This window comes from Antedon mediterranea, chromosome 10, assembly GCF_964355755.1.
Source record: "Antedon mediterranea chromosome 10, ecAntMedi1.1, whole genome shotgun sequence".
Taxonomy (NCBI): Eukaryota; Metazoa; Echinodermata; class Crinoidea; order Comatulida; family Antedonidae; genus Antedon; species Antedon mediterranea.
In genome coordinates this window covers 21,788,153-21,811,271 of record NC_092679.1, presented here as the reverse complement: position 1 = coordinate 21,811,271, position 23,119 = coordinate 21,788,153, and the positions used below count along the sequence as shown (strand labels likewise).

At 34.4% G+C, this 23,119-nt stretch overlaps 4 protein-coding genes and 9 non-coding genes across 13 annotated transcripts; 9 read left to right on the top strand and 4 right to left on the bottom strand.

Annotated features, from left to right (window-relative positions):
• Positions 1-279: 279 nt before the first annotated feature.
• Positions 280-1,289, bottom strand: LOC140061136 (uncharacterized). Its single transcript, XM_072107589.1, has 3 exons — positions 1,100-1,289; positions 784-886; positions 280-487 (listed from the first exon to the last, which is right to left on the bottom strand). Exons 1-3 carry the CDS (start codon positions 1,265-1,267, stop codon positions 387-389), a joined length of 372 nt encoding a protein of 123 aa, XP_071963690.1. The 5' UTR covers positions 1,268-1,289; the 3' UTR covers positions 280-386.
• Positions 1,290-2,809: 1,520 nt separating this feature from the next.
• LOC140060545 (macrophage mannose receptor 1-like) lies at positions 2,810-4,563 on the bottom strand. Its single transcript, XM_072106806.1, has one exon. The coding sequence runs from the start codon at positions 4,486-4,488 to the stop codon at positions 2,965-2,967; it is 1,524 nt and encodes a 507-aa protein (XP_071962907.1). The 5' UTR covers positions 4,489-4,563; the 3' UTR covers positions 2,810-2,964.
• A 2,783-nt stretch (positions 4,564-7,346) lies between these two features.
• Positions 7,347-13,035, bottom strand: LOC140060546 (uncharacterized). The gene is made up of 4 exons (XM_072106808.1): positions 12,392-13,035; positions 11,230-11,808; positions 8,538-8,755; positions 7,347-8,090 (listed from the first exon to the last, which is right to left on the bottom strand). The coding sequence occupies exons 1-4, from the start codon at positions 12,810-12,812 to the stop codon at positions 7,923-7,925; spliced, it is 1,386 nt and encodes a 461-aa protein (XP_071962909.1). The 5' UTR covers positions 12,813-13,035; the 3' UTR covers positions 7,347-7,922.
• Positions 13,036-13,741: 706 nt separating this feature from the next.
• On the top strand, positions 13,742-13,814 carry Trnar-ucg (transfer RNA arginine (anticodon UCG)). Its single transcript has one exon. It is a non-coding gene; the product is annotated as a tRNA-Arg (tRNA).
• A 304-nt stretch (positions 13,815-14,118) lies between these two features.
• On the top strand, positions 14,119-14,191 carry Trnar-ucg (transfer RNA arginine (anticodon UCG)). The gene has a single exon. It is a non-coding gene; the product is annotated as a tRNA-Arg (tRNA).
• A 325-nt stretch (positions 14,192-14,516) lies between these two features.
• On the top strand, positions 14,517-14,589 carry Trnar-ucg (transfer RNA arginine (anticodon UCG)). The gene has a single exon. It is a non-coding gene; the product is annotated as a tRNA-Arg (tRNA).
• A 127-nt stretch (positions 14,590-14,716) lies between these two features.
• On the top strand, positions 14,717-14,789 carry Trnar-ucg (transfer RNA arginine (anticodon UCG)). The gene has a single exon. It is a non-coding gene; the product is annotated as a tRNA-Arg (tRNA).
• A 344-nt stretch (positions 14,790-15,133) lies between these two features.
• Trnar-ucg (transfer RNA arginine (anticodon UCG)) lies at positions 15,134-15,206 on the top strand. Its single transcript has one exon. It is a non-coding gene; the product is annotated as a tRNA-Arg (tRNA).
• Positions 15,207-15,751: 545 nt separating this feature from the next.
• On the top strand, positions 15,752-15,824 carry Trnar-ucg (transfer RNA arginine (anticodon UCG)). The gene has a single exon. It is a non-coding gene; the product is annotated as a tRNA-Arg (tRNA).
• A 499-nt stretch (positions 15,825-16,323) lies between these two features.
• On the bottom strand, positions 16,324-16,396 carry Trnar-ucg (transfer RNA arginine (anticodon UCG)). Its single transcript has one exon. It is a non-coding gene; the product is annotated as a tRNA-Arg (tRNA).
• A 511-nt stretch (positions 16,397-16,907) lies between these two features.
• Trnar-ucg (transfer RNA arginine (anticodon UCG)) lies at positions 16,908-16,980 on the top strand. Its single transcript has one exon. It is a non-coding gene; the product is annotated as a tRNA-Arg (tRNA).
• A 152-nt stretch (positions 16,981-17,132) lies between these two features.
• On the top strand, positions 17,133-17,205 carry Trnar-ucg (transfer RNA arginine (anticodon UCG)). The gene has a single exon. It is a non-coding gene; the product is annotated as a tRNA-Arg (tRNA).
• A 224-nt stretch (positions 17,206-17,429) lies between these two features.
• LOC140060459 (TAF6-like RNA polymerase II p300/CBP-associated factor-associated factor 65 kDa subunit 6L) lies at positions 17,430-22,751 on the top strand. The gene is made up of 10 exons (XM_072106681.1): positions 17,430-17,715; positions 17,961-18,047; positions 18,287-18,437; positions 18,819-18,878; positions 18,990-19,081; positions 19,502-19,675; positions 20,269-20,393; positions 20,513-20,645; positions 21,000-21,128; positions 21,861-22,751. The coding sequence occupies exons 1-10, from the start codon at positions 17,572-17,574 to the stop codon at positions 22,500-22,502; spliced, it is 1,737 nt and encodes a 578-aa protein (XP_071962782.1). The 5' UTR covers positions 17,430-17,571; the 3' UTR covers positions 22,503-22,751.
• The last annotated feature ends 368 nt before the right edge of the window (positions 22,752-23,119 follow it).

Sequence of the window (23,119 nt, the reverse complement as noted above, 5' to 3'; positions counted from 1 at the left end):
AGTACATTTTTAGTTTTATTCATAATTATATACTGTAAAAATTGTTTTTTAATTTCAAATTACAAATTTTTTATTTGATTTAAATGTACTATATTTGTAATTTAACGATTTATACGAGCTGCAGTACATTTTATTTTAAGGTAAAGTTATACAATATCTAGAATTCCACTCGAAATACTGTATGTCGTCTGGTAATTAAATAAGAACATAATTAAAAACATACTTAGTCCTATTAATTTTTGTAAAACTGTTTTTATTCAGTAAAATACAGCACAGTAGTTATGTATATAAATTTCCATAGCAATGCATTTCAATGCAATACCACTATAATTATATTCTCTTGTATTATTTGAAATTTAAAGAGGAAGATATTTCGGATCATCACACTATTTTCCTGAATCGCTAAAATTCCTGTACTCCTCTGGTCGATAGTTGATGAAAGTGAGCTCCACCACAACACGGAGTATACACACCAAACAATTGGAAACTAAAAAAAATTTATAAGACAATGTTAATTCATGCGACCGATATGAGGGCTCGTTTTTATTCTTCGAATCTATATTATTATACACTTCAACAAAAGAAAATCACAAATAATTCTCGTATAGAATAATTAGTTTCTATAGGGGTGGGTCCTTAAAAGTGATTGCCCTTAAAAGAGTAAAACAAAATTCAAACACTGTCGTCAAGAACCAAACATAGGCTAGTCAAGTCTATTCAATGTGTAATGTAAACAGTAGTTATATTTCTAGTAATTTATTATATATATATATATATATTTACCTATTGCTATCCATTCTCTATAAGCGTGTCTCCAATTTTTTCCAGCTTGGGTGTTATAAACGAAACCAAGTAAAGCCAAGTAAAATGATACAACATGATTCAACTGCGAAGATGGGAAAAATAGTGAATGAAATTGTTGAATTGAATAGTGCCCTCTGTCGTTTAGTAACTTTTTCCAAAGACACGGTACTGTCAGTATTATTCGGTAAAATTAACGGCTAAGTACTTCTATTAATCAAACTTCTACTCCCCGTTCTACTTACAAGCTAGCCTAGGCCTAGACCCACCACCTTATTGTTGCCTAGATTGTACTTACAAGTATAGTTGTAGTTATATTCTGTGTTGTTTTATCCGTTCTTTCAATCGAATACCCAACAATATCATTGAGAATCGTAAGAAAAAGAAGTCCGCATAAAGTGAATGATAAATATACTATCAAGTCTTTCTTTGTAACTCTGGAGATATTTCTACAATACTGAGCCATCGTGAGAGATAATGAAGAAATGAATACAGTATCCAACGTGTTTATAAACGTTGCTGGGGATACGTCCATGTCAACAGCCGCGTAAGTGTGAATACGCACTTCCTATGCTCAGTTTTGAGATTACGCACATACACGCGTTTCCGGTTTATACGCGGAGTAACAGAGCACGACGTGGACTAACTGTATGTTGTAAACAAAATAAAAATGTCTGAATTTCTTTATAGCTTTGTTTGCCTCATTTCCCGGTAAGTTGGTTTGAACATCAAGGAACCAACTTACAATAGAACTAGCTATCTAGTAAATAGGAAGTGTATTTTAATTTTTAATAAAATACTGTACAATTTACTTTATCTGCTGCTTGTCGCTTCTTGTTGTATTTGAGAGGTTCTCATAAAAAAATTAAGGGTCACATTGTATATAGGTGGGTTCGATAGTGAACTTGTCAGCGCCATGCACTCATATCGACCCATCATCTTTCTGACATAATTCTATGTTGACACTGATGTTTATATTGATATTATTCAAACACATCACTCTCGGTGGATTTGAAAAACGTGCCAATAATCATTTTAAGAACAAAATCATTCGCGAATTTTCTGTATTCTGCAGGCTAGATAAATATATTGCGGCAAGATATGAAATGAAATACATCTGTAGTACAGGTGCGTTACTTCTTTGCTTGTGAAGATTTAAAGTTGTACTTAATTGTCTTTAACAGAAGAAAGAGAGAGCGCGCATTTTACGAAGTTAACGAAAACTGTACGCACGCGTTGTGTATTTGAGCACGCGCGTCAGATTATAGTATATCTTCGTGGGGGTCACTCATCGACATCTCAACTTTAAAAACGAAAAACTGAGTCTCTTTAATCGCAGGGGATCTTCACAGTAATAATTGTGTGTATAAGAAAGAAACAAGACAGAAGTTTCACCAACGCACCTAAAGGCAAATGGAGGCCACAAGAGACAATGAAGATGAAATTATTCACATAACAAACTTGATTTGATTTTCTAGACAAGGGTAATATGCGGGCATAAACATGCTGATGACATGTTGAAATAATAAATATTATAACATTTTTTCTAAAGGAGACGTGAGAATAAGAAATACAGTGAGCATCACCAGTGTCATATAATACGTTTTATGGCTGTACAGCTGTAGTACGGTGTTGTTAGGCCTGTATGTCAAACTCATTGACAAAGATCTGTCCCACTTTTACAAAAGTTATTGAAATCAATTCGAATTTGCTTTAAAAACATACATATTTATTCATACAAACAGTATACGATGCGAGATAGAGTTTTATGTCTACCATATATTTATTAATTAAACTGGTTTGTCAATTGGAAATTATAATCATAACTTCAAAATATCAAACGTGTTTACGAAGCCGTCGTAAAAATATCTAATTTCTTAAAATATTGTTTTTATTTACAGTAATAATAATAATAATAATAATAATAATAATAATAACAATAATAATAATAAAAATAATAATAATAATAATAATAATAATAATAATAATAATAATAATAATACCGGGTAATAAAAGCATTTACAATGCGCCATATATCCAATCAATGCGCAGTACATACATGTATAAAACCATTATAAGAATTAAAACAACTTTTAGAAAGCAAGTTAAAATATCATAAAGGTCTACGACAATTAAAACAATTAAAACAGTACCGATACTAGCTTAATCGACTGTTTTTAGTATGTTGAAATGCACCGCCGAAGACTCTTTTTCATTGCCACGGTTTCGTCGTACAACTTTAATTATTATACCTATCAAGATTAAAACTGTAACTGATAGGCTTACCACTACCACTACCCAGTAAACTTGGCCAGTTGGACCATCTTCAATATTAAGCTCTACTGTTATGTTGAATAAACATTTGTTCGAGCGTCCAACCATATCCGTTGCCGTGTACTCAACAGTCATTATTTCTCCTAAAACTCCATTTGGTATTTCAATTAATTCACCAGGAGAATGAGTGTTACTGGTATTGGAGAAACAAGAGGAATCGTCTGTCCACACGGGAGGTTGCCAAAACACATTTACTCTTCTTTCATTTGGTTTTGTGAGAAGATGAATATCATTTGGACAGGATGACCCGTATGAAGGTGGTTTCCGGTCTTCGAAGTTACTTATTTCACACACATAAGCTCTTGTTGAGTTACAAGGAATATCATTCCATTTGCCAGAAGTTGTGTAGAGCTCTACACAATCTTCGATTCCACCATCATTGTTTGGTTCAGCGACTTCAAAATTGTCATATTGACTGCATTCTGTCGAGACCCATGTGAAGTCACTCTCACGCTCCACATCTGATAGGCCTATCCATAGGTCGCTTCCCATATTGTAAAGAAAGTCATTTTCTGCTTTGTTCCTGACCACAACCAAGTTTGCACCTAGTTCTAAACAGTTTGATCTAGCGTCTGGCCAGGACCTTCTTCTTGACTCAAACTTGTAACAACTATCTTGGAACGACAACCAGCCTTCTGGACAGGATGCAAATATTGATACTGCTATGTTGAATGAACATGTATTGGATCGTCCAACCATATCGGTTGCCGTATACTCAACAGTGATTGTTTTTCCTAAAACTCCATTTGGTATTTCAATTACTTCACCAGGAGAATGAGTGTTACTGGTATTGGAGAAACAAGAGGAATCGTCTGTCCACACGGGAGGTTGCCAATACACATTTAGTCTTCTTTCATTTGGTTTTGTGAGAAGATGAATATCATTTGGACAGGATGACCCGTATGAAGGTGGTTTCCGGTCTTCGAAGTTACTTATTTCACACACATAAGCTCTTGTTGAGTTACAAGGAATATCATTCCATTTGCCAGAAGTTGTGTAGAGCTCTACACAATCTTCGTTTCCACCATCATTGTTTGGTTCAGCGGCTTCAAAATTGTCATATTGACTGCATTCTGTCGAGACCCATGTGAAGTCACTCTCACTCTCCACATCTGATAAGCCTATCCATAGGTCGCTTCTCATATTGTAAAGAAAGTCATTTTCCGCTTGGTTCCTGACCACAACCAAGTTTGCACCTAGTGCCAAACAGTTTGATCTAGCGTTTGCCCAGGACCTTCTTCTTGACCCAATCTTGTAACAGCTATCTTGGAACGACAACCAGCCTTCTTGACAGGAAAATACTGTAGTAATTGTAATGATGTATGTGAACAAGAACATCACGTTTGAAGCCATTGTGCGCGCGTATATTTTGAAATGTATACTGGGTTGATTTCTGTTACTGTTTTTATTTCGGTATAATTCTGTCGAGTAGGCTAGTACGACTATTTTTACCAAACGGAAGATATCTTCGAGCGATGACAAACAATGCTCTGCATGAGGAAACGTATCGGGCGCCATCAAATGGCAATATTTGGCACCCCATACATTTCCCTGCACAGTATTGATCGAAGATTTCTTCCGTTTCGCGAATAAGGCGTATTGTATGTGTAAACAGGAACACCGTGTTTGGAGATGTAGCCATGATTGTGCAAGTTGTATTTAAAAAAATATATACTTGGTGGATTTTCCGTGTTTTTTTAAAAATAATATGCCTGTCGAGTTATTTGTAATACATGTATAATGTAAACAAGAACACCATGATTGTGCAAATAATTTTAAAATGTAGGCCTATATGCCTACTCGGTGGATTTTCCGTGTTTTTATTTCGGTAATAATATGCCTATCAGGGAGTTATTGTAATATACGTAAACAAGAACACCATGTTTGTTGATGTGATAGTGCAAGTATATTTTAAAATGTATACCGGTAGCCTACTCGGTAGTTTTCAGGGGCGGATCCAGGCCCAGGGAAAGGGGAATACGAGGCCTACTAATAGTTTGAATTAACGAATTCTTATTTTAGTTTCAAAGACCATTGATACAGATATTATTGTCTGAAAAGTTCAAGAACAGAGTTAACTATAATCTTAAACAATAAATATAATAGAATTAGACTTAAATTCAAATTTTGGTTCTCGAATCCTATTTAAAAAGGTAGAATGTAGAAAATGAACTCGAACAAAAATATTCAGTCAACTAATTCGTTTAGCAGCTTTTAATAATACGCGCAAATCATTTTACATAATACGCCGTAAGTTACATCTGTTGGTCGCCTTGATGTCGTAACTTTACACGAATATGGGACGAAGGGCTAGGAAATATCATAGTTCGTATAACACATCAAGACATATCTTATAACGCGGGTCAAAACAACTTAGCATCCGTATTATGATCGGTTTTATGTCTTGTATGTGTATTTTGTGACACTTTCATTTTTCTGCAACATTTGCCCCGGGGTGGGGTTCGCAACGCGCCGGCTTAATTGCATCCCCTCCATAGGTTATTAACTATATTTAGATAAATTGTAAGTATTTTGAAATATTAGACTTGGATGATACCATAAGGATGTGATATTGGTACTAATTGGATAAGGTGAATCTCGCGTTGTTGTTTTTATATGTGATTATTAGGCCTAAGTGATTAATGACTCTGCAAATGCAATGTGGTCATGTCTTGCCTAACGTCAAAACAAAGTAGAAAAAACGGTTGTAAAAAAAATGTTTTTCGAAGGAGATTGTCTCACCTTACACAAATGTCAATTATTGATCATGTCTTGCCTAACGTAAAAACAAAGTACAAAAACGGTTGTAAAACCAAGTTTTTCGAAGAAGATCGCATCAATAAGTGTCAATTATCATACCATAAAGCCGATTTTCCACTAGGCGAATTTGTTCGCGCGAATCGAAGGCGTCAGCTAATACGCATGCGTAGAGAAGGATTTGGAAGATGTAAACATGAATACACATGCGTACAAGCTGGCGCGTTTGATTCGCGCGAACAAATTCGCCTAGTGGAAAATCGGCTTAATGTCCCCGTCATTTCGTTTCATTTCAACATCAGTACTGTCAACATCCGCGCTCAATAGCTTACCATTGTCATCGTCGTCGTGTCGTCATAATCGTTATCATCATCATGGTCATCATCATGGTCATCATCATTATTAACATCATCATTTACTACATTGCCATTAACATCATCGTAATCAAATGATAACCTCCGAAACCGAATATCTTGATTAGATGGTTACTTTAAGAGGCCTAAGATTCGAAATCCCAAATTCAAATTTGAAATAAACCAAAGTAATTTATTTAATACTACAATAATATTAGTGTGTTTTATGATAAACACGATTATTTATTATCATTACTATTAATAATATTATAATTATATATCATTATTGTTTTGATAAACATTTGCGGCTTCAACAAGTCTCATCAATGTCACTTTAATGCATTCTTACCAATCAGGTGAGTGAATTAATATCGCTGATTTCCGATGTTGTTATACGCATAATACACCCCGCACACGAAGGGACCGCAGGGGGAAACGTTTAAGTCCCGTCTGCACACGTTCACTGGTATCTCTGTATCACCGTACGTGCCGAAGATATTGCTCTTGGTCCGGCTTGAACATCAACAGCTGCGAGGTGGTGAATCGGCCTAGGGCAGCGCGTAATTTTATGACCTCTCAAAAACACAACACATCAAAAGTCCTACTTTTGTTTGACTCCTAATATAATTATGTATTTCACAATTGACGTAAATGAGTAAATTAACGACACCAATAATCGTGGGTTTTGGATTTATTCTGTTCTGCTGCGTATCACTTAACATTCCAACTTTAGAAAACTCTACCTTTTGCAGGCTGAAGATTGTAAAAATTACATCCACTTTTCAACGAATGAAATTTAAAAAGTCTAAAACCATGATAATATAAGTACGGGGCGCTTTCCGACACACTACCGTACATTATCCTGCAAACCACGGTTTTCGGGACAGAATGAATAGTGTCGGACGGCGCCCCGTAAACACATGCTAATTTCTTTTAAATTAAAAACTACAAAAACATTCAAATATGTTAACATTCGTATCTAAATATTACGTTTAATATCTAGGCCCTATATAAAACAATATATCAAACCATTTGGTTAAAGCTTTACATACAAATAGAAATTATTTTACAATTTATACAATTGCATAGGCTACATATACCAAAATTAAGTTATAGCAAATTAAGTAGCCATCTAAAATAAGTTTTCGCTCCATCTATATATATACTAATTATAATTTATCATTAAACCTATTATCATATTTGTATTATTTTATCCTAAGTATCCCAGTTTCGATAATGAACTATTATTGAATATCTTTTTAATCCGCCTCCTATCGAATTATACCCAATCAACTTGAAGACGGTAATAAGTTATCGTGCATAGTGGTATAGTTTTAAATTGTATACATTAAGCAGGTCTAGGTCTAATGTTTATTATGCATTTTATTTCAATTCAGTAGTTCCGTGCCCTTCAGAGCAATATGTACGTCATTCTGTATTTGAATTACCAGTATAATATACCCTACACTATTTGACTATTCACACTTTTTACAATAAATCCTGTATATAGATAGTTCTAAGAAAATATCGAGCTATATATACGTCGCAGTATCATGTCTATATGACCGTAAATATCTCAGCAGACGATAAAATAACGCTTAGACGATCGAATAAGTTATGTTCCCTTTGTAAGTTTATTTAGCATTTTAAATCATTCGTTCTGTATACACGATCACATTAGCATTTGTCATCTGTAATGTTACTGTTTGATAATTCATCTTGTGCATCGGTAGTAGCAGACGATTTGTCGACATTACCGCCTGTTGATATCTGGCACGAGTTATCTTTCGTCTGTTTCTGATTCTGGCGCCATTTCATACGACGATTTTGAAACCAAACCTTCACCTTAAAATGAAGAAGAATAACATTTTAATGATGGAATAGTTTGTTTATAAATAATTTGAATGATGTAAGTTAAATTTTTTTATGAAAGTTCATTGAGACGGAATTGGAAGTATACTTCAGTTGAGACAATGCCATCGTTAAATACTGAAATGATACAACGGTTATTGACATGCTTAGTTCCAATAAGACCTCCTTATTTAATTTCATTGCAATTTAGTTTCGTTGTATTGGATGTGATAAGATTGACAAAAAAAAAAGAAATAGGCACTGCAAACCACTCGTGGCAGAGAATCTTGTGCATATTTCGAATAGGGGTTACCACAGTGTTGTGGTGGTCCATTTTCAGCCTTTTGCCGTCTCACTGCTCGGTGGGCTCAACAGCCCTCCGGTGGAATCAATATTTTTCATTACAAGGAAATGCTTAGTAAAAACTGTATTTTTTTGTACCTGGGCATCTGTCAGTCCTAAAGCAGCAGCGAGTTGCCTCCTATCAGGCTTGTTCACGTACTTCTGTACATCAAATCTTTTTTCAAGTCCCTTTCTTTGAAGGCTAGTAAACACAGCCCTAGACCAGCTCCTCTTTCGCTTTACAGCCCCGGCAAAATGACTAGAAGAAGGCTGTTGATTTACCGCCTGCCAAAGAGACCTAGGCTTCAAAGACGAACCTATATAAAATACATAAAAGTCAAATTGTCAATTTGTTATTATTGTGGATTTAATTTGTGTTTGATTGTCATTCATTGACTTGTTATTTATACGAACACTGTACGAATAGTTACCTGTATTATTAACACCAGGTACATCGCACGTACATGCGCGTTTATGCAAATTAGGCACACTGCGCGATCTAATCACCATGAGCGTTGAATATTTAATTAGATAACTTTTAAGCCAAGATGTTGACATTCTTTCTTATCTTACGAAGAGACATTCCAATATGTGAGTTATGAATTGAATGACTAATGATGTGCAATATTACGCTATCTGATTGTGATAACGCTATTTTGATTTCCTCAAGTAGACGTCTTGGTGGCATGACTTTTTGTTTTACAAAACACCATTATTTCATTTATCCATTTAAGGAGAAATCACATGTAATTAAAACAAAAGTGTAGACAATAATGAGACGTTATCATATGTGTTCATAATAACATATTTTCTAACTAAATAAGCTTTTGAATATTATTTTCAAGTTTTAAGAAATAAAAAGAAGAAACACAGAAAACGAGTTTGCCATTTGGTTTGATGCCTAAAGTGTACATAGTTATATGTTGGGATTTTTTTTTTGTAAAGTATGTTTCTACTCATGCATCCTAAAATATATAAACAGTATTTTCAACTTAAACCCGAACTTCTGACCTAACGTAACATGAAATTGTTATTATGGAAAGTAAATAAGTTATTTCTCCATGAACCAATCAGCAATAAACACCAAGGTAACAAACATTTAGGAAAACAACCAACCAATCACAATTTAGATAAACAAACCAACAAACAACAAATATACACCAAGTCCAACAATACACAGCATCACATTATATAATAACAAACAAATCATTTCATTATATAATAACAGTAAACAAATCATTTCATAAAAGTTTTAATTTGTCATTCTTTCATCAGCTGAAAACCGTTTCAGATTCAATATATTATCCTTTGTTATTTAGAATAAAACTATCTAAATTCTATTTTGGTGTTTAAATCATTTTATTTCGTTCACAATGGCGCGTAATTCTTATAATTTATAATTTGTTGTAGCGGGATAAAATTGTAACCAGTCGGACATAAAGCTGATCTTTTCTCGATTTTGGCTACCGGTACTGCTTAGTAGCCATCAGTTTAACAACTTCTGACATGAGAGTTTCTTGTTTTGTTTTATTTCTTGCGGCAAAAATATTGATACAAATAAATTCAGTATTCTATCTGTACAGACAGATGTCATGAATACTTTATATTAAAACAAGATGTAACGAAATGTATTATTTGAGGAAAGCGCAGGGGAAATATGGAAATGTTTGCTCCGGGAAATGAAACTTTTTTCTACCATTGATGAACGCGAAACTTTCGGTTAGGCTAGGCCTAAAGCTTTTGTAATAATGTAGCGGTCTAATTCCAGAAGCTCCGGGCTTATTATGCTTAAAGTGGTTCCCACTAGCGACGCAACGCAAGGACGTAACGCAACGCAAGTGAATTGACCAATCACAAGCGATGACTTATTCGCTTGTCTATAACTTCGCTTGTCATTGGTTAAAACGCTTGCGTTGCGTTTACGTCCTTGCGTTACGTTCTAGTGGGAACCAAGCTTTAACTGCAGTGCCAGCCAACTTTCAATATAACCTTCTACTATATTTGATGACATCTGTATTTGTTGTGGTTAAAAGCGATTGTTATTATCCAGGGAACTAATATTTATATCACTATTGGTTTGGTAGATGCTGACTCGTGACCGTAGGCTAGTCGTGGTGCTGTAACAAACACCGAAAACTTACTTAAAAGTTAATGTACCGCCGTACGCTACAATTTTATCGGTAATCTAATTTGTAATAAAGGGTTACTTTACTTGGTAGTTGACACTTACAATTATTATTCGATAAGTTCTTAGTAACAAGACTTGTGTAATTGATGATAGCTTATTAAATGAAAGTAAATATCAAAGTGATTTTACTTGTTTTTTTTTTACATTATTTTGAGCTGTATTTAATTATTTATTTGCTGTTATTGTTTGTTTGTTGTTGTTGCTGTTGATGTATTTTGCTTTTTATCATTTATTTCACCAGTGTAAACAATGAAACATGAAGACAGAACACAATCAATGAGACAGGATTCAACCTAAATGTTATAACAAATCTAAGTTGAGTGGCCTTCCACAAAGAAATTAAATATAAAATATACAAATATTTAAAAAGGTTAAAATTACATTTTGAGAAAAAGTTGTAAAAATGTTACATTGTTATTGTTTGAGTCAGTTTTTAGTTCTTTCTAAAGATCAAAGTGGAAATATTGTTTAAAACATTTCTGTTCCTCAATGTTGCAATTTTTCCATTGATATAAATAAACTTAAAAATTGATGATGCAGATGACTGACGGATTCTAACAATGGTTTACTAAATATTTGAACATTAATTATATTTTTACATACCTCCTAAGCAGGCAGAGCATAAGCATACTCTATCTAGAGCCATGGCATGATCGTTACGAAGTGTCGGTGGAAGCCAAATCTGTTGGAAATTCATTTGTTGATGTTTCATGCTGTTTCCATACGTTTCCCATGAGAACTCTGCAGGTTTGTCGAAGATATGGTGAGATACAGATGGTTCCCTGTGGATTGTTGACGAATCCCGGTGGACCAAAGATATTTCCCGATGGAAAGTCGGTTCACGATAAATGGAAGATGTTTCCCGATGGATTGGATGTGATTCCCGATGTATCGATGATGGTTCTTGATAAATGGAAGATGGGTCCCGATGTATTGGAGACGATTCCCGATGTATCGAAGACGGTTCTCGATGGTTGGAAGATGACTCCCGATGGATTGGAGACGATTCCCGATGGCTCGAAGATGGTTCTCGATAAATGGAAGATGGTTCCCGATGGATTGCCGACGATTCTTGGTCGACAGAAGACGTTTCTCGGCGACGAATCGCAGACGATTCCTGGTGGTTCGGAGACGATTCCTTATTTGTTGAAGTTTTTTCTCGGTGTATTAAAGGATACTTTGCTACAATGAAAATGATACCATTTTATAAAAATCATAGCCAACAATTAATATAAATATATTATGTTTAGTATGTAGAACGTTTTTATGTGTTATGCGTTTCTGATTTGCATTACAATTAATCTAAACAAATATTACCTTTTACAACTAACTTAAATATTTATTACAACATAATTGACCGAGCTTCAAAATAACAAAATTTTCCAACTTCATATTTGAAAATACTTCCTTTGGAATGGTTAATCCCATAATGTGCGAAAATCATGATGTTGTGGAGATTTTTACACAAATTATTAAGGAAAATTCTAATTTGTATTGTTCAATTTTACCTTATACAGTACAATTATACTGTCGATAGAATAGATATTTCAGTATATTTACACATCCAGTGTAGTAATAAACAATATATTTTTTAATATGCGGTAGATTGGCCTATAAAAAAGCAATTAGGCCTAAGACTGAATACTGTATCTTAATAGATATAAAACTCGTTTTATCTTTTTAAAGTTATTTTTAAATAAAGTAGGCTACTGTATCTACAAAAAAGAAGTAACAACATATTATATTAGAAAGTTGTGACTCTTACCTTTGTTATTTTGCGGCTTCTCGCTAGGCCCACAACTTTTTTTCTTAGCTCGATTTTCGCTTCCACTGGATCCCTGTAAAATCCTGTCAATTCCAAAACTAAGTTTACCGATTGTTGTTTGCCGAGAAGGGGTATTTGCTGAGTCGGTTTCCATTGTGTCCTTTTCATTATTAGTAACACCATCATCACTCTCAGATGTTTTCCGCGTCGACTTAGGCGTAGTTTTATTAGAAACTTTCTCGTCTACAGCAGAAATGTTCCCGGTGGAAACGTATTGACACGCCGTGGGTTGACCAATGTCTTGGTGATAATGCCATAGGCTTACATGCATAGGAACAGACTTCATGAAACTTCCACCGTCAATAAAATGTGGCAACAATTTTGGATAAGATAAATAAGTAGGAACAGTACTTGCTAACATTTTAATCTCTTTTTCTTCAGTATTTCAGATATAAACTTTTATCAATTTATTCTGTCCTGAATAATCGTGATATTAATTCCTAAAAATAGGGTGTATTTAAATAAAGATTTAAATGTTCCATTGTTGTCGTAAAATGAAATTTTAACAAAATTACGTTCTGTATACGACTTTTCTATCTCACGGTATAGGCTACTAGTTTATGCACTAAGGTGCAAACTTCCAACAAAACAAACTTTCACACACCGTCATTATTATAGGATTACCGTATATCCAGTTTTGCAGTACCGTGGCGAATACAAGTAGACTTAGGCCCTATACTGTCGTGTGGTCTCCACTAAACCTCTTCACCCGCTAGAATGTTTGCCCTTTGCTTTGGGTACTAATGACTGGCCCAGACAGATAAAAGTCACGGATGGTAGGCCTATCATTTGACAAATTGCGGTAAGAAATAAACATGCCGGTGATTATGGTTTCCTTGTTGCTGATTGGTCAACCAAAGTGAAAAACTACAGCACGTGACATAGTGAATAACCCATATAATATTTTCATTGGTGGAAAATTAATTTGGTTGCAGACGCTGTATATAACTACGTCTGATATGGTATAAAAAGTTCTATACATATATGAGATATGTATAGATATATGTGTTTAAATTGTGGTTTGATAGGCCTATACATATTATATATCATAATAATATTAAACTGAATTACCAAATGTTGATTGTACCTACTTTTTGTGGAAGTTTTTACATTTTTGTTGGTCGTAACAAGTTTTCCAATATTTGTTGTCTAATGGATAAGGTGTCCGACCTCAAATTGGAAGACTGTGTGTTCGAGTCCAATCGTGATCGATACATTTTAGTATAATACATTTTCTAAATAGGGTCTACTGAAAGAATTTACTGTTGAGAAAATGTTTGTTATCCATACGGCCGCGTGGCCTAATGGATAAGGCGTCCGACTTCGAATCGGAAGATTGTGGGTTCGAGTCCCATCGTGGTCGATAATTTTTAGTACAATATAATGTAATACATAGAATCTTCTGAAAGAAAATGTAGATTTTAATTTTACGTGATTCACTGAAACTTTTAAAAAGAAGTTACTGTAGAGAAAACGGTTATAATGCATACCACGGCCGCGTGGCCTAATGGATAAGGCGTCCGACTTCGAAGCGGAAGATTGTGGGTTCGAGTCCCATCGTGATTGATACATCTTAGTAAAAAAAGAAAGTGTTTATTTTAATTTTGACGTAACTGATAAACCGTCTAAAAGAATTTACTGCAGGAGAAAATGATTATACTTCGTACGGCCGCGTGGCCTAATGGATAAGGCGTCCGACTTCGAATCGGAAGATTGTGGGTTCGAGTCCCATCGTGGTCGATAACTTTTAGTGTAATATATAATATATAGAATCTACTGAAAGAAAATGTAGATTTTAATTTTACGTAACTGAGAAACTATCTAAAAAAAAGTCATATACATGGCTGCAGTCGCGTGCGCCAATTTGAGTAAGTGTCAACAGACCGACATAGAAAATGGTTATAATACATACGATTTTACACTTTATTTCAACCTCTAAAGGTATTAATCTGAACAAACTTTTACAAGCGTCATTGTACCTTTATTCCATAAAGTTTTATCATGTGGATCATTTTATTTTTATTATTAGGGTAGTAAATTTTCAAAAAATATTTTACTTTGTGAAGGCCGCGTGGCCTAATGGATAAGGCGTCCGACTTCGAATCGGAAGATTGTGGGTTCGAGTCTCATCGTGGTCGATACATTTTAGTAAAATATATATTTTCAAAATGGGGTCTGCTGAAAGAAAATGTAGATTTTAATTTTACGTAACTGGTAAACCGTCTAAAAGAATTTACTGCAGGAGAAAATGATCATACTTCGTACGACCGCGTGGCCTAATGGATAAGGCGTCCGACTTCGAATTGGAAGATTGTGGGTTCGAGTCCCATCGTGGTCGATAACTTTTATTATAATATATAATATATAATACATAGAATCTACTGAAAGAAAATGTAGATTTTAATTTTACGTAACTGAGAAACTATCTAAAAAAAAGTCATATACATGGCTGCAGTCGCGTGCGCCAATTTGAGTAAGTCTTTACCGACCGACCAACAGACCGACATAGAAACTGGTTGTAATGTATACGGTTTTACACCTTATTTCAACCTCTCAAGGTATTAATCTGAACACACTTTTACAATCGTAATTGTACCTTTATTTCATAAAGTTTTATCTTGTGGATCATTTTATTTTTATCTTTACGGTAGTAAATTTTCCAAAAATATTTTACTTTGTGATGGCCGCGTGGCCTAATGGATAAGGCGTTTGACTTCGAATCGGGAGATTGTGGGTTCGAATCCCATCGTGGTCGTATATTTTTTGTCGACATTATTAAACTTTGCTATTGAATTACGGTAAAACTCTACCGTGTGCAAGCTAATGGGTATTAAAAGCGTCCGACTTCTATTTATACAGTTCGATCTATCTTAATATTTCGAAGTTAGTTTTTATCTCAATAATCTGAATTTCCTTCGGAATTTTTATTTAAGGACACTTTGACCCATATTGATGTTAGTGTGAACACGATCTATGCAATGTTTGTCATTTAAACAAGTAATATGCAGTTGTGATTTACTATTATTTAGTATAAGAGAACGCCAATAATCATTTAATGGCCGGTCGTAGTGTAAACTGTTAGTGTTTCGTTAAACAAATTGATAGAGACGACTCGTAGACTGTGCTCCTGGTTTATTTCAAATGCAGGTTTATGGGACGCTAAAAGTGCAAGATTAAATCACTTTTAAACAGACTTTCAAACGATTATAATTAGGCCTAGTACCACACACCTTTGGTACAACCCATATAGGGTAGGACACTTTCTCGCGACTCGCGATCGAGCTCTTACAACTTTGTGATGGCAGCGTGGCCTAATGGATAAGGCGTCCGACTTCGAATCGGAAGATTGTGGGTTCGAGTCCCTTCGTGGTCGGTATATTTTTGCATGGCGTCTCTGTCTTTTAAATAAAGATTGAATGAATAATGGTCAAACTTTTACCATAACATCATTGTCTACATGATCAACAAAGGCGTTTCATACCAAGTCATTTACGTAGACTGAGTCTTGTGGTTCATATTATATATAGATATATGTGGTCAGCATAAGCATCGTGAGAGCCGTTTTTATTACCATCGTGAACGTTCCACTAAAACAACTAGCAATAAATTCTATTTGAGCATTTCTTTTGAAGTGTCACGGATTATGGGTTATATACACTCTATATCTCAGATCGGTGCAATTCTATGTTGACATTTGCGATTGAATTATTTTTATTTCGGTCATCAATTATTTTGTTGGATATATCATCATGTCAGATTGATGATTATAGTGTGTGTTATTTATGGAAATCGAAACACACTTTGGCTAGGCTGTATACAGGCATCATTTAGTGCCAAAATAGCTTGTTTGGAGACGCTATGCAAAAAGATATCGACCACGATGGGATTCGAACCCACAATCTTCCGATTCGAAGTCGGACGCCTTATCCATTAGGCCACGCGGCCGTTATACAGAATTTTATTAGATAAAGTTAAAGGTGTATATAGTGTATATATATAGTCCCCCTGACATTTTTTTAAACATTTTTTTTATTGGATATGTAATTTTAATATCACATAATAGTTATTCACTTTGACCAAAAATTTGATCGAAAAAAAATGTTATTTATCTAAAAAAAACTGTAATTTAACCATTTATTTTGTCATTTTATAAGTGAAAACATTATTTTGGGGTTTTCTCTTTTCTACGGAAGTGATTAACTTTGTTAAAACTACAAAATGGCCTATTCAAAGTCTGATTTTATTAATCTTCATTTTTCATGTTTTTGGGGGACAATACATGTTTGAGAAAAAGGTACAATGAAAAGTTTTTCTCACTCGGCGCGCGCAACGCAAAGACGTACGCGCAAGTTCGGATGATCCATCGTGTCATGTCATAATTGTTTAAATTGCGCTTACCATTGCCTTGTGGTGAGTCCTAGACAATAATATGATCAAGCTTCAACAACTATGTGATGGCCGCGTGGCCTAATGGATAAGGCGTCCGACTTCGAATCGGAAGATTGTGGGTTCGAGTCCCATCGTGGTCGTTGGTCGATACATTTTGGCGTAGCAACGTTTTTTTGTAGGGTCTATTCAAAGAAAGATTTATTCAATGGTACTCTATGAAAACAAACTTTTACCATAACATAATTGTACTTAGGTTTACATAAACAATTATTAAATGTTTTGGCTGTAAAACGGCCGCGTGGCCTAATGGATAAGGCGTCCGACTTCGAATCGGAAGATTGTGGGTTCGAGTCCCATCGTGGTCGAAAATTTTCTTAAAACGGCATTTATATGATTATAATGATCATAATGGATATATGATTTAAAAACTTGTGAATTATCAAAGCATAGAGATATCGTGAATTATAATATTTATATGATCAAAGCATGGAGGTATAAAAGTAGGCCTACTGATGTAATCGCGCGCTAAAAAAATGTATTTATAGTTACCGCAATTCACACTTGTAGGGGGCGCTCTTTCTGTATTTTTAACCACACACCGTCACCACCACCACCACCTCTCGCGAAGACTAAAGAAACGAAGAGGGGTAAAAATAAATCATGTTTTGATATTGCTAGCCTACATGCTAATCTTATTTGGTAAGATGTACTATCTATAATTCACATGAATCATGTCAGAAGAAAGAAAATATGCTGTTTTATCAACAGAATCCATTAAACTGATTGCTGAATCTGCAGGCTTCAATGGTCTACCGGAGGACATCGCCGCGGCTCTTGCCGAAGATGTGACCTACCGGCTTAGAGAAGCGGCTCAAGTAAGTATGATCGATTACTTCGGCCTAGCCTAGGAAAACCCAAAAGTAGATATATCGGTAATACAGTATCAGTCGTATAGCACATGGGGCCACAAGGAGGCTTACTAGTTTAATACTACCGTATGGAATGATTCAAGATTTCCAACAATAATATTAATAATTATTATTAACTTAATTTAAACATTTTTAATTAACAATTTAAATTGATATTGTTTATCTTTTAATTTTAAAACTTTCTTTTTTAGTCAAGCGTACAGTTTATGAAGCATGGCCGACGAAAGAAACTTACACATGAAGATTTCAATAGAGCTTTACGTTGGAGCGATGTAGAGGTATGGATACATCAAGTGGTGGAAGAGTTTTTTAAAATTATGAGCCTAATTTAATTGCCTGGAACCCGATCTGTAGTCCCGATTGACTGATAACCGAAAAAATAAATACATTTGTAAAAAAATTGACACAACAAAAGAAATAACATATACCGAACTACTGTAAGCTGTATGCATATTCAATAGTTTATTCCGATAACAAATTGTTCATATTAACTAATTATTTTGTGTTTACTTTTAAGCCAATTTGTGGAGGCAATTTAAAGGATATTCGAGCATTTCGACACAACAAGGATGCAGATGTTTACTTTATTGATGACAGAGAAATTAGCCTGGCTGATGTATCATTGGACATTAAGCATCCTCAGAACAATGGCGAGGCTTCTGTTCAAGGTACAGTATTATATAAATGGTCACTTAGGTCACCACGTATGGAACGGCCAACTTTATGGTGCGCTGCCAAGACCAAATATTTATCAAATTTATTTGGCTTAGACCAAGTTGAATCACTGGCCAAAGAAGATACCCCTAAAAAAACATCCGTCTAGGCAATGGTGAGTAATGACGGCCTAACCCAAAAGACAAGGTCAAGTACAATGTGTCATGTAAATAGAAGCATTCCATAATTGGTGGCCAGCACAATAACTTCTAGGCTTACTAGAAGGCGATTGAATTTGGTGATCATTAATGTTAATGAAGGATCAGAGATTGAGCTTATTTAGTTTTAGGATTAGATTATTCTGACATTATATTCTTTTATTAATTCCTCTATAGCGCAATGGATAGCTTTTGAAGGAGTCAACAAAGTGAATAGTCTATCAAAAACATCATCAGGTAAAATTATTCAATCTGATTGGTTAAAATAAATGCTTTGTACAGGTCTCTATGGAGTCATACAGTACTACAATTGTATTTAAAGAAAATGAAGATTTTTTTCCTTTTTAGTTACATTAGGTCCGACACTCACAGATCCATTGAGTGAGTATTATGTACACATTACCCAGGCATGCTTAGGCAAAGATGAGGAGGCTATGAAGGTAAAGTAAATTTTTGTCTTGCTATCATGACATTATCATCACTTTTCATAATAATTAATGCCTTTTCACCAACTTTTTCAAAATTATTATCATCAGTTTTCATCATGACAATAGCATCACTTTTTTATCATCATTATTTTCACCTTTTCATCATCTTCAATTTTCTATCATTAACTCAATTTTCCATCATCATTACCATCACTTTTTCATCATCATTAACACCTTTTTGTAATTCTCATCACTTTTTCATCATCATTATCATCACCTTTCAACACTTTCCATCTTTTTAATCATGACATTATCACTTTTTTTCATTATCATTTTCATCATCGTTACAATTATATCATCACTTTTTCAACATCTTTATCATCACTTTTCATATAAATTATCATCACTCTTTCATCATCTTTTTGGTTTCAGGTTGCACTTGCAGATCTTCGTAGCAACAGCAAGATTGGAAGCCTACTGCCATTCCTTCTCAACTTTGTCTCCAGCAACTTAAGTAAAGTCAGCCACAGTTTAACACAGATTAATAAAATGCTTCACATTTTGCAGTCATTGGTGAACAACCAAAGTCTTTTTCTTGGTCCATATGTAAGTACAATAGAACCAATAATAAGGATACATTTTTAGGTCCCTAATAAAAATGTCCCTTTAATAGGGGTGTCCCCTGAATAGGGGTTTGCCTTAGTGTTATACATATATTGCACCTAATTTTTTTTAACAGAAAAATGTCCACTTAATAGCAGTGTCCCTTGAATAGGGGTTTGCTGTAGTAGTTTGAAGTAGTAAACATATATTGCCCCTTATTTTATTTACTCTTAATAGAGGTGTCCCATGAACAGAGGTGTAAAAAAAAGTAATGTAAGTGTACATATTGAGGTCATCTAATCATTGTGCAACTGTAGTTTGGTGGGTTAATGTGGTTGCCTTCCAAACCCAAGGTTTAAGGTTCAATCCTGACCTAGTTCTATGGTTATAACTCGCGTACAGTTTAAACTATAAAAATGCTCCACTCCCTAAGCTTCAAATAAGACTATAAGCATGATATAATGATGTAGTTTATCCGTTTTGTAATTTATATAATAATTATATAATGTTATAATTTTTTATGATTAATTTGTTTGCTGTTGTTGGATGTGTGAATGCCTTTTAAAATCCAGTTTTTGAATTTTTTTACAATAAAGTTAAATGTTTTGGTGACTTCATTGGTACACTGTATGTTGGAACCACTGACTGCGTCACTCAACCCTCTCAATGATCATTGGCTACTGCGTGACTACGCCTCGTTAATCCTGGCCAAGACTTTGAGGTTAGTAATGTAAATTAATTATACTTAAATATTAATTTTCATCTGTAAGAATGGTTGATATTTAAAATATAAAAAGTTATTGTATTTAAAATGGAGGCTATTAAAATATTTGTTTATAGATCTTTGGAGTTGCATGCAGAAAGTATTCACCAACAGTTAGGAGCGATGTTTGAGCAGGTTTTCACAGACCCACTCAGATCACTATGTTCACAATACGGTGCTATCATGGGCTTGACAGTCTTAGGGCCACAGGTTTGTTAAAATGTATTTATTTATATGACTTAAAGATGTATTTCCCACAAAAACATGAAAAATAAAAATCAGATGATTTTGAATAGGTCATTTTGTAGTTTTAATAAAGTTAAATCACTTCTGTAGAAAAAAAGCTAATCTTTAGTCATGTTTTAATGTTATTCTTGTTGATTATTTGTTGATGTGATAAAACGATTAGTCAATTAAGGCTTAAGTTATTTTACTTTAGTCAATTATAAAATATTTATTTTACCTGTGGAAGGCCTAAAGAGCTACAAATCTTATAGTGGCCTATATACAAATAAAGTCTGCCTGCTGGGAAATTAAAACGTGTTAATATTTGTATATCACTAGGCACTTGAATCAATTCTACTGCCAAACATGGCACCTTACATGCCAAGTTTATTCATGTTTCTACAAGACACGTCTGTCTCAAATTATTCAAATCAGAACGACGCAAGAAAAGTACTTGGCGCTCTACAGGTAATGTTACAACAACATCATGATGATACAATTATGTTTTCTTAGGCTTATCGCTTAGACTATGTTTTTGTCTTCCCCCCCCCCCCCCCCCACCCCTCTCCCACCCAAGAGCCAAGAGTACAGTATAAATAAAGGAAGATGATGTTAGCATGGTCATCCATGTGTACATTTTTCTACAGCCATGATTGACCATGCATGTAAATTAGTATTTTCTATTGGTTCTCCATACATTAAACCTATAAAGCCAATAAAAAATATTGTTATTATTTTATTTATTTGAACAACAAACAATAATTTAAAACAAACAAAAAGAGAATTGGTCAGGGGCTGCTAAATAAAACAAGATTACTATAACTAATAAGTCAGCCGTATTGAAATCTTCCAGAATTTATAAGGGTTAATGACACCTGACTCAATTGAAATCTAAGATATATGTTTCTGGGGTCTTTCTCGAGACAAGAAACTTGATTTCTTCTAGAGAAGACCCCAAATGATGGCTTATTACCATGTTTTCATTTAAATAATGTACACACCAGTGACCTATATATTATACTGTTAAAAAATATGCCATTGTTGAACAAATAAATGTTTTTTTGAATGATCCATTATGGCAATACTCCCATAGCTGCATTCAAGCAGCCAATCAGATATGTCAGTTTAAAGCCACGCCCCCTAATTGGTCATGCACCACTACCTCGAATGAATGTCTTTTTTCTCATTTAAAATTTAAAGGTAGCTGCAGATTTACTGTTGCACTCAAAACTGACGACAGATGTTTTTCTTGAACCATCGAGTCCACTATTGTCACCTTGCTCCAGTTCTAGTCCCGACGTAGACAAACAAACTGACCCTTTAATAGGTCAAGGGTCAAGCGGTAACAAACACGCTAATTTATATAGGACATTTTCTGAATATTTTGGAGACAGTTTTTCAAACACGATGAATGCGTCGGTCGGCGTTCAACATTGGTTAAGACAAGAAGAAAAGCAAATCGCACCGATGGAAATGTACAAACTTAAAAATAAATTGCGCTTAAAGGTTTCGGAGGATAAAAAACATAATTCAACAAGGAAACAAAATAGATATAACCACAAACGATGTATAGAAGATAGTTTTATCGTCAACAGGAATATAAAAGTTAGAAATATGAATATTAATCTTTCGATAGAATTTTGCGTGGATGGTTTCAAACCGCGTTTGCCGTTTTTACTCAAGAAAAGAAACGTTTCAAAGAACTTAATGGCGTATACTTTGGAGTCGTCGAAATTTGCGATTTTGAATAAGCAGATGAAAGTGTTTGGAAAGCGACGCGGTTTGTCGTCTTATAAAAACCCACTTGATATTCCGAATGTATGGGTTGGTGATATCTGGTGACATTTTATATTTCGGTTTTTGTAATGGCTTTTGTTTCATATCGCCCTCTATTATTTGGCAATGCTTTTATGAAGTCTCTTAATATTTCATTTTCCACAAAGACCTGTAAAAAATAACAGAATGTAATCATGAATAGGTCTAATAGACCATTTTATTTATTTTGTACTTAAAGGATTTTGTAAAATTTTGTTTTATAACAAAATCATGATACAAAAACAAATGTGAATCTACCATTCATTTTCATTGAAAAAGTGAATAAAGATGTATTTATGAATTTTTTGTAAAACTTACAAATTTGTTTTATAACTAAAATTTGTTTTGTATAAAAAAAATGCGGGGTGGCACTGGGAGGATGAATGTTAGGACTGTATATGAAATGTGCAAAGCTCTGTCTACACTATCCAACTTTTTGTGACTGAAAATGTTTTCCTTTTCGTTCAAATACCTTACAAAGTAGCTTCTTACTATCCCCTCCCCTCCCAGACTTTTTAGAATTTCCATGATATTAATTATAAGATAGAAATTTGTAGAAGTGAGCCCTCTATTGTTGGAGTATGACGCGTACTCGTTTGAAAGTCAGTGAAGCGTGAAAAACACAATCGCATACTTTTTTTGAT

Coding starts and splice junctions, on each gene's coding strand:
- LOC140061136 (XM_072107589.1), bottom strand. CDS start 1,267: ATGGCTCAGTATTGTAGAAATATCTCCAGAGTTACAAAGAAAGACTTG. Junction 887..1,099: donor ATATAACTACAACTATACTT/GTAAGTACAATC, acceptor CCATCTTCGCAG/TTGAATCATGTTGTATCATT. Junction 488..783: donor TAGAGAATGGATAGCAATAG/GTAAATATATAT, acceptor AATTTTTTTTAG/TTTCCAATTGTTTGGTGTGT.
- LOC140060545 (XM_072106806.1), bottom strand. CDS start 4,488: ATGGCTTCAAACGTGATGTTCTTGTTCACATACATCATTACAATTACT.
- LOC140060546 (XM_072106808.1), bottom strand. CDS start 12,812: ATGTTAGCAAGTACTGTTCCTACTTATTTATCTTATCCAAAATTGTTG. Junction 8,756..11,229: donor ATGCTCTGCCTGCTTAGGAG/GTATGTAAAAAT, acceptor TATTTTATATAG/GTTCGTCTTTGAAGCCTAGG. Junction 8,091..8,537: donor TAGGACTGACAGATGCCCAG/GTACAAAAAAAT, acceptor CTTCATTTTAAG/GTGAAGGTTTGGTTTCAAAA.
- LOC140060459 (XM_072106681.1), top strand. CDS start 17,572: ATGTCAGAAGAAAGAAAATATGCTGTTTTATCAACAGAATCCATTAAA. Junction 18,879..18,989: donor TCTATCAAAAACATCATCAG/GTAAAATTATTC, acceptor TTTCCTTTTTAG/TTACATTAGGTCCGACACTC. Junction 20,394..20,512: donor ATCCTGGCCAAGACTTTGAG/GTTAGTAATGTA, acceptor ATTTGTTTATAG/ATCTTTGGAGTTGCATGCAG.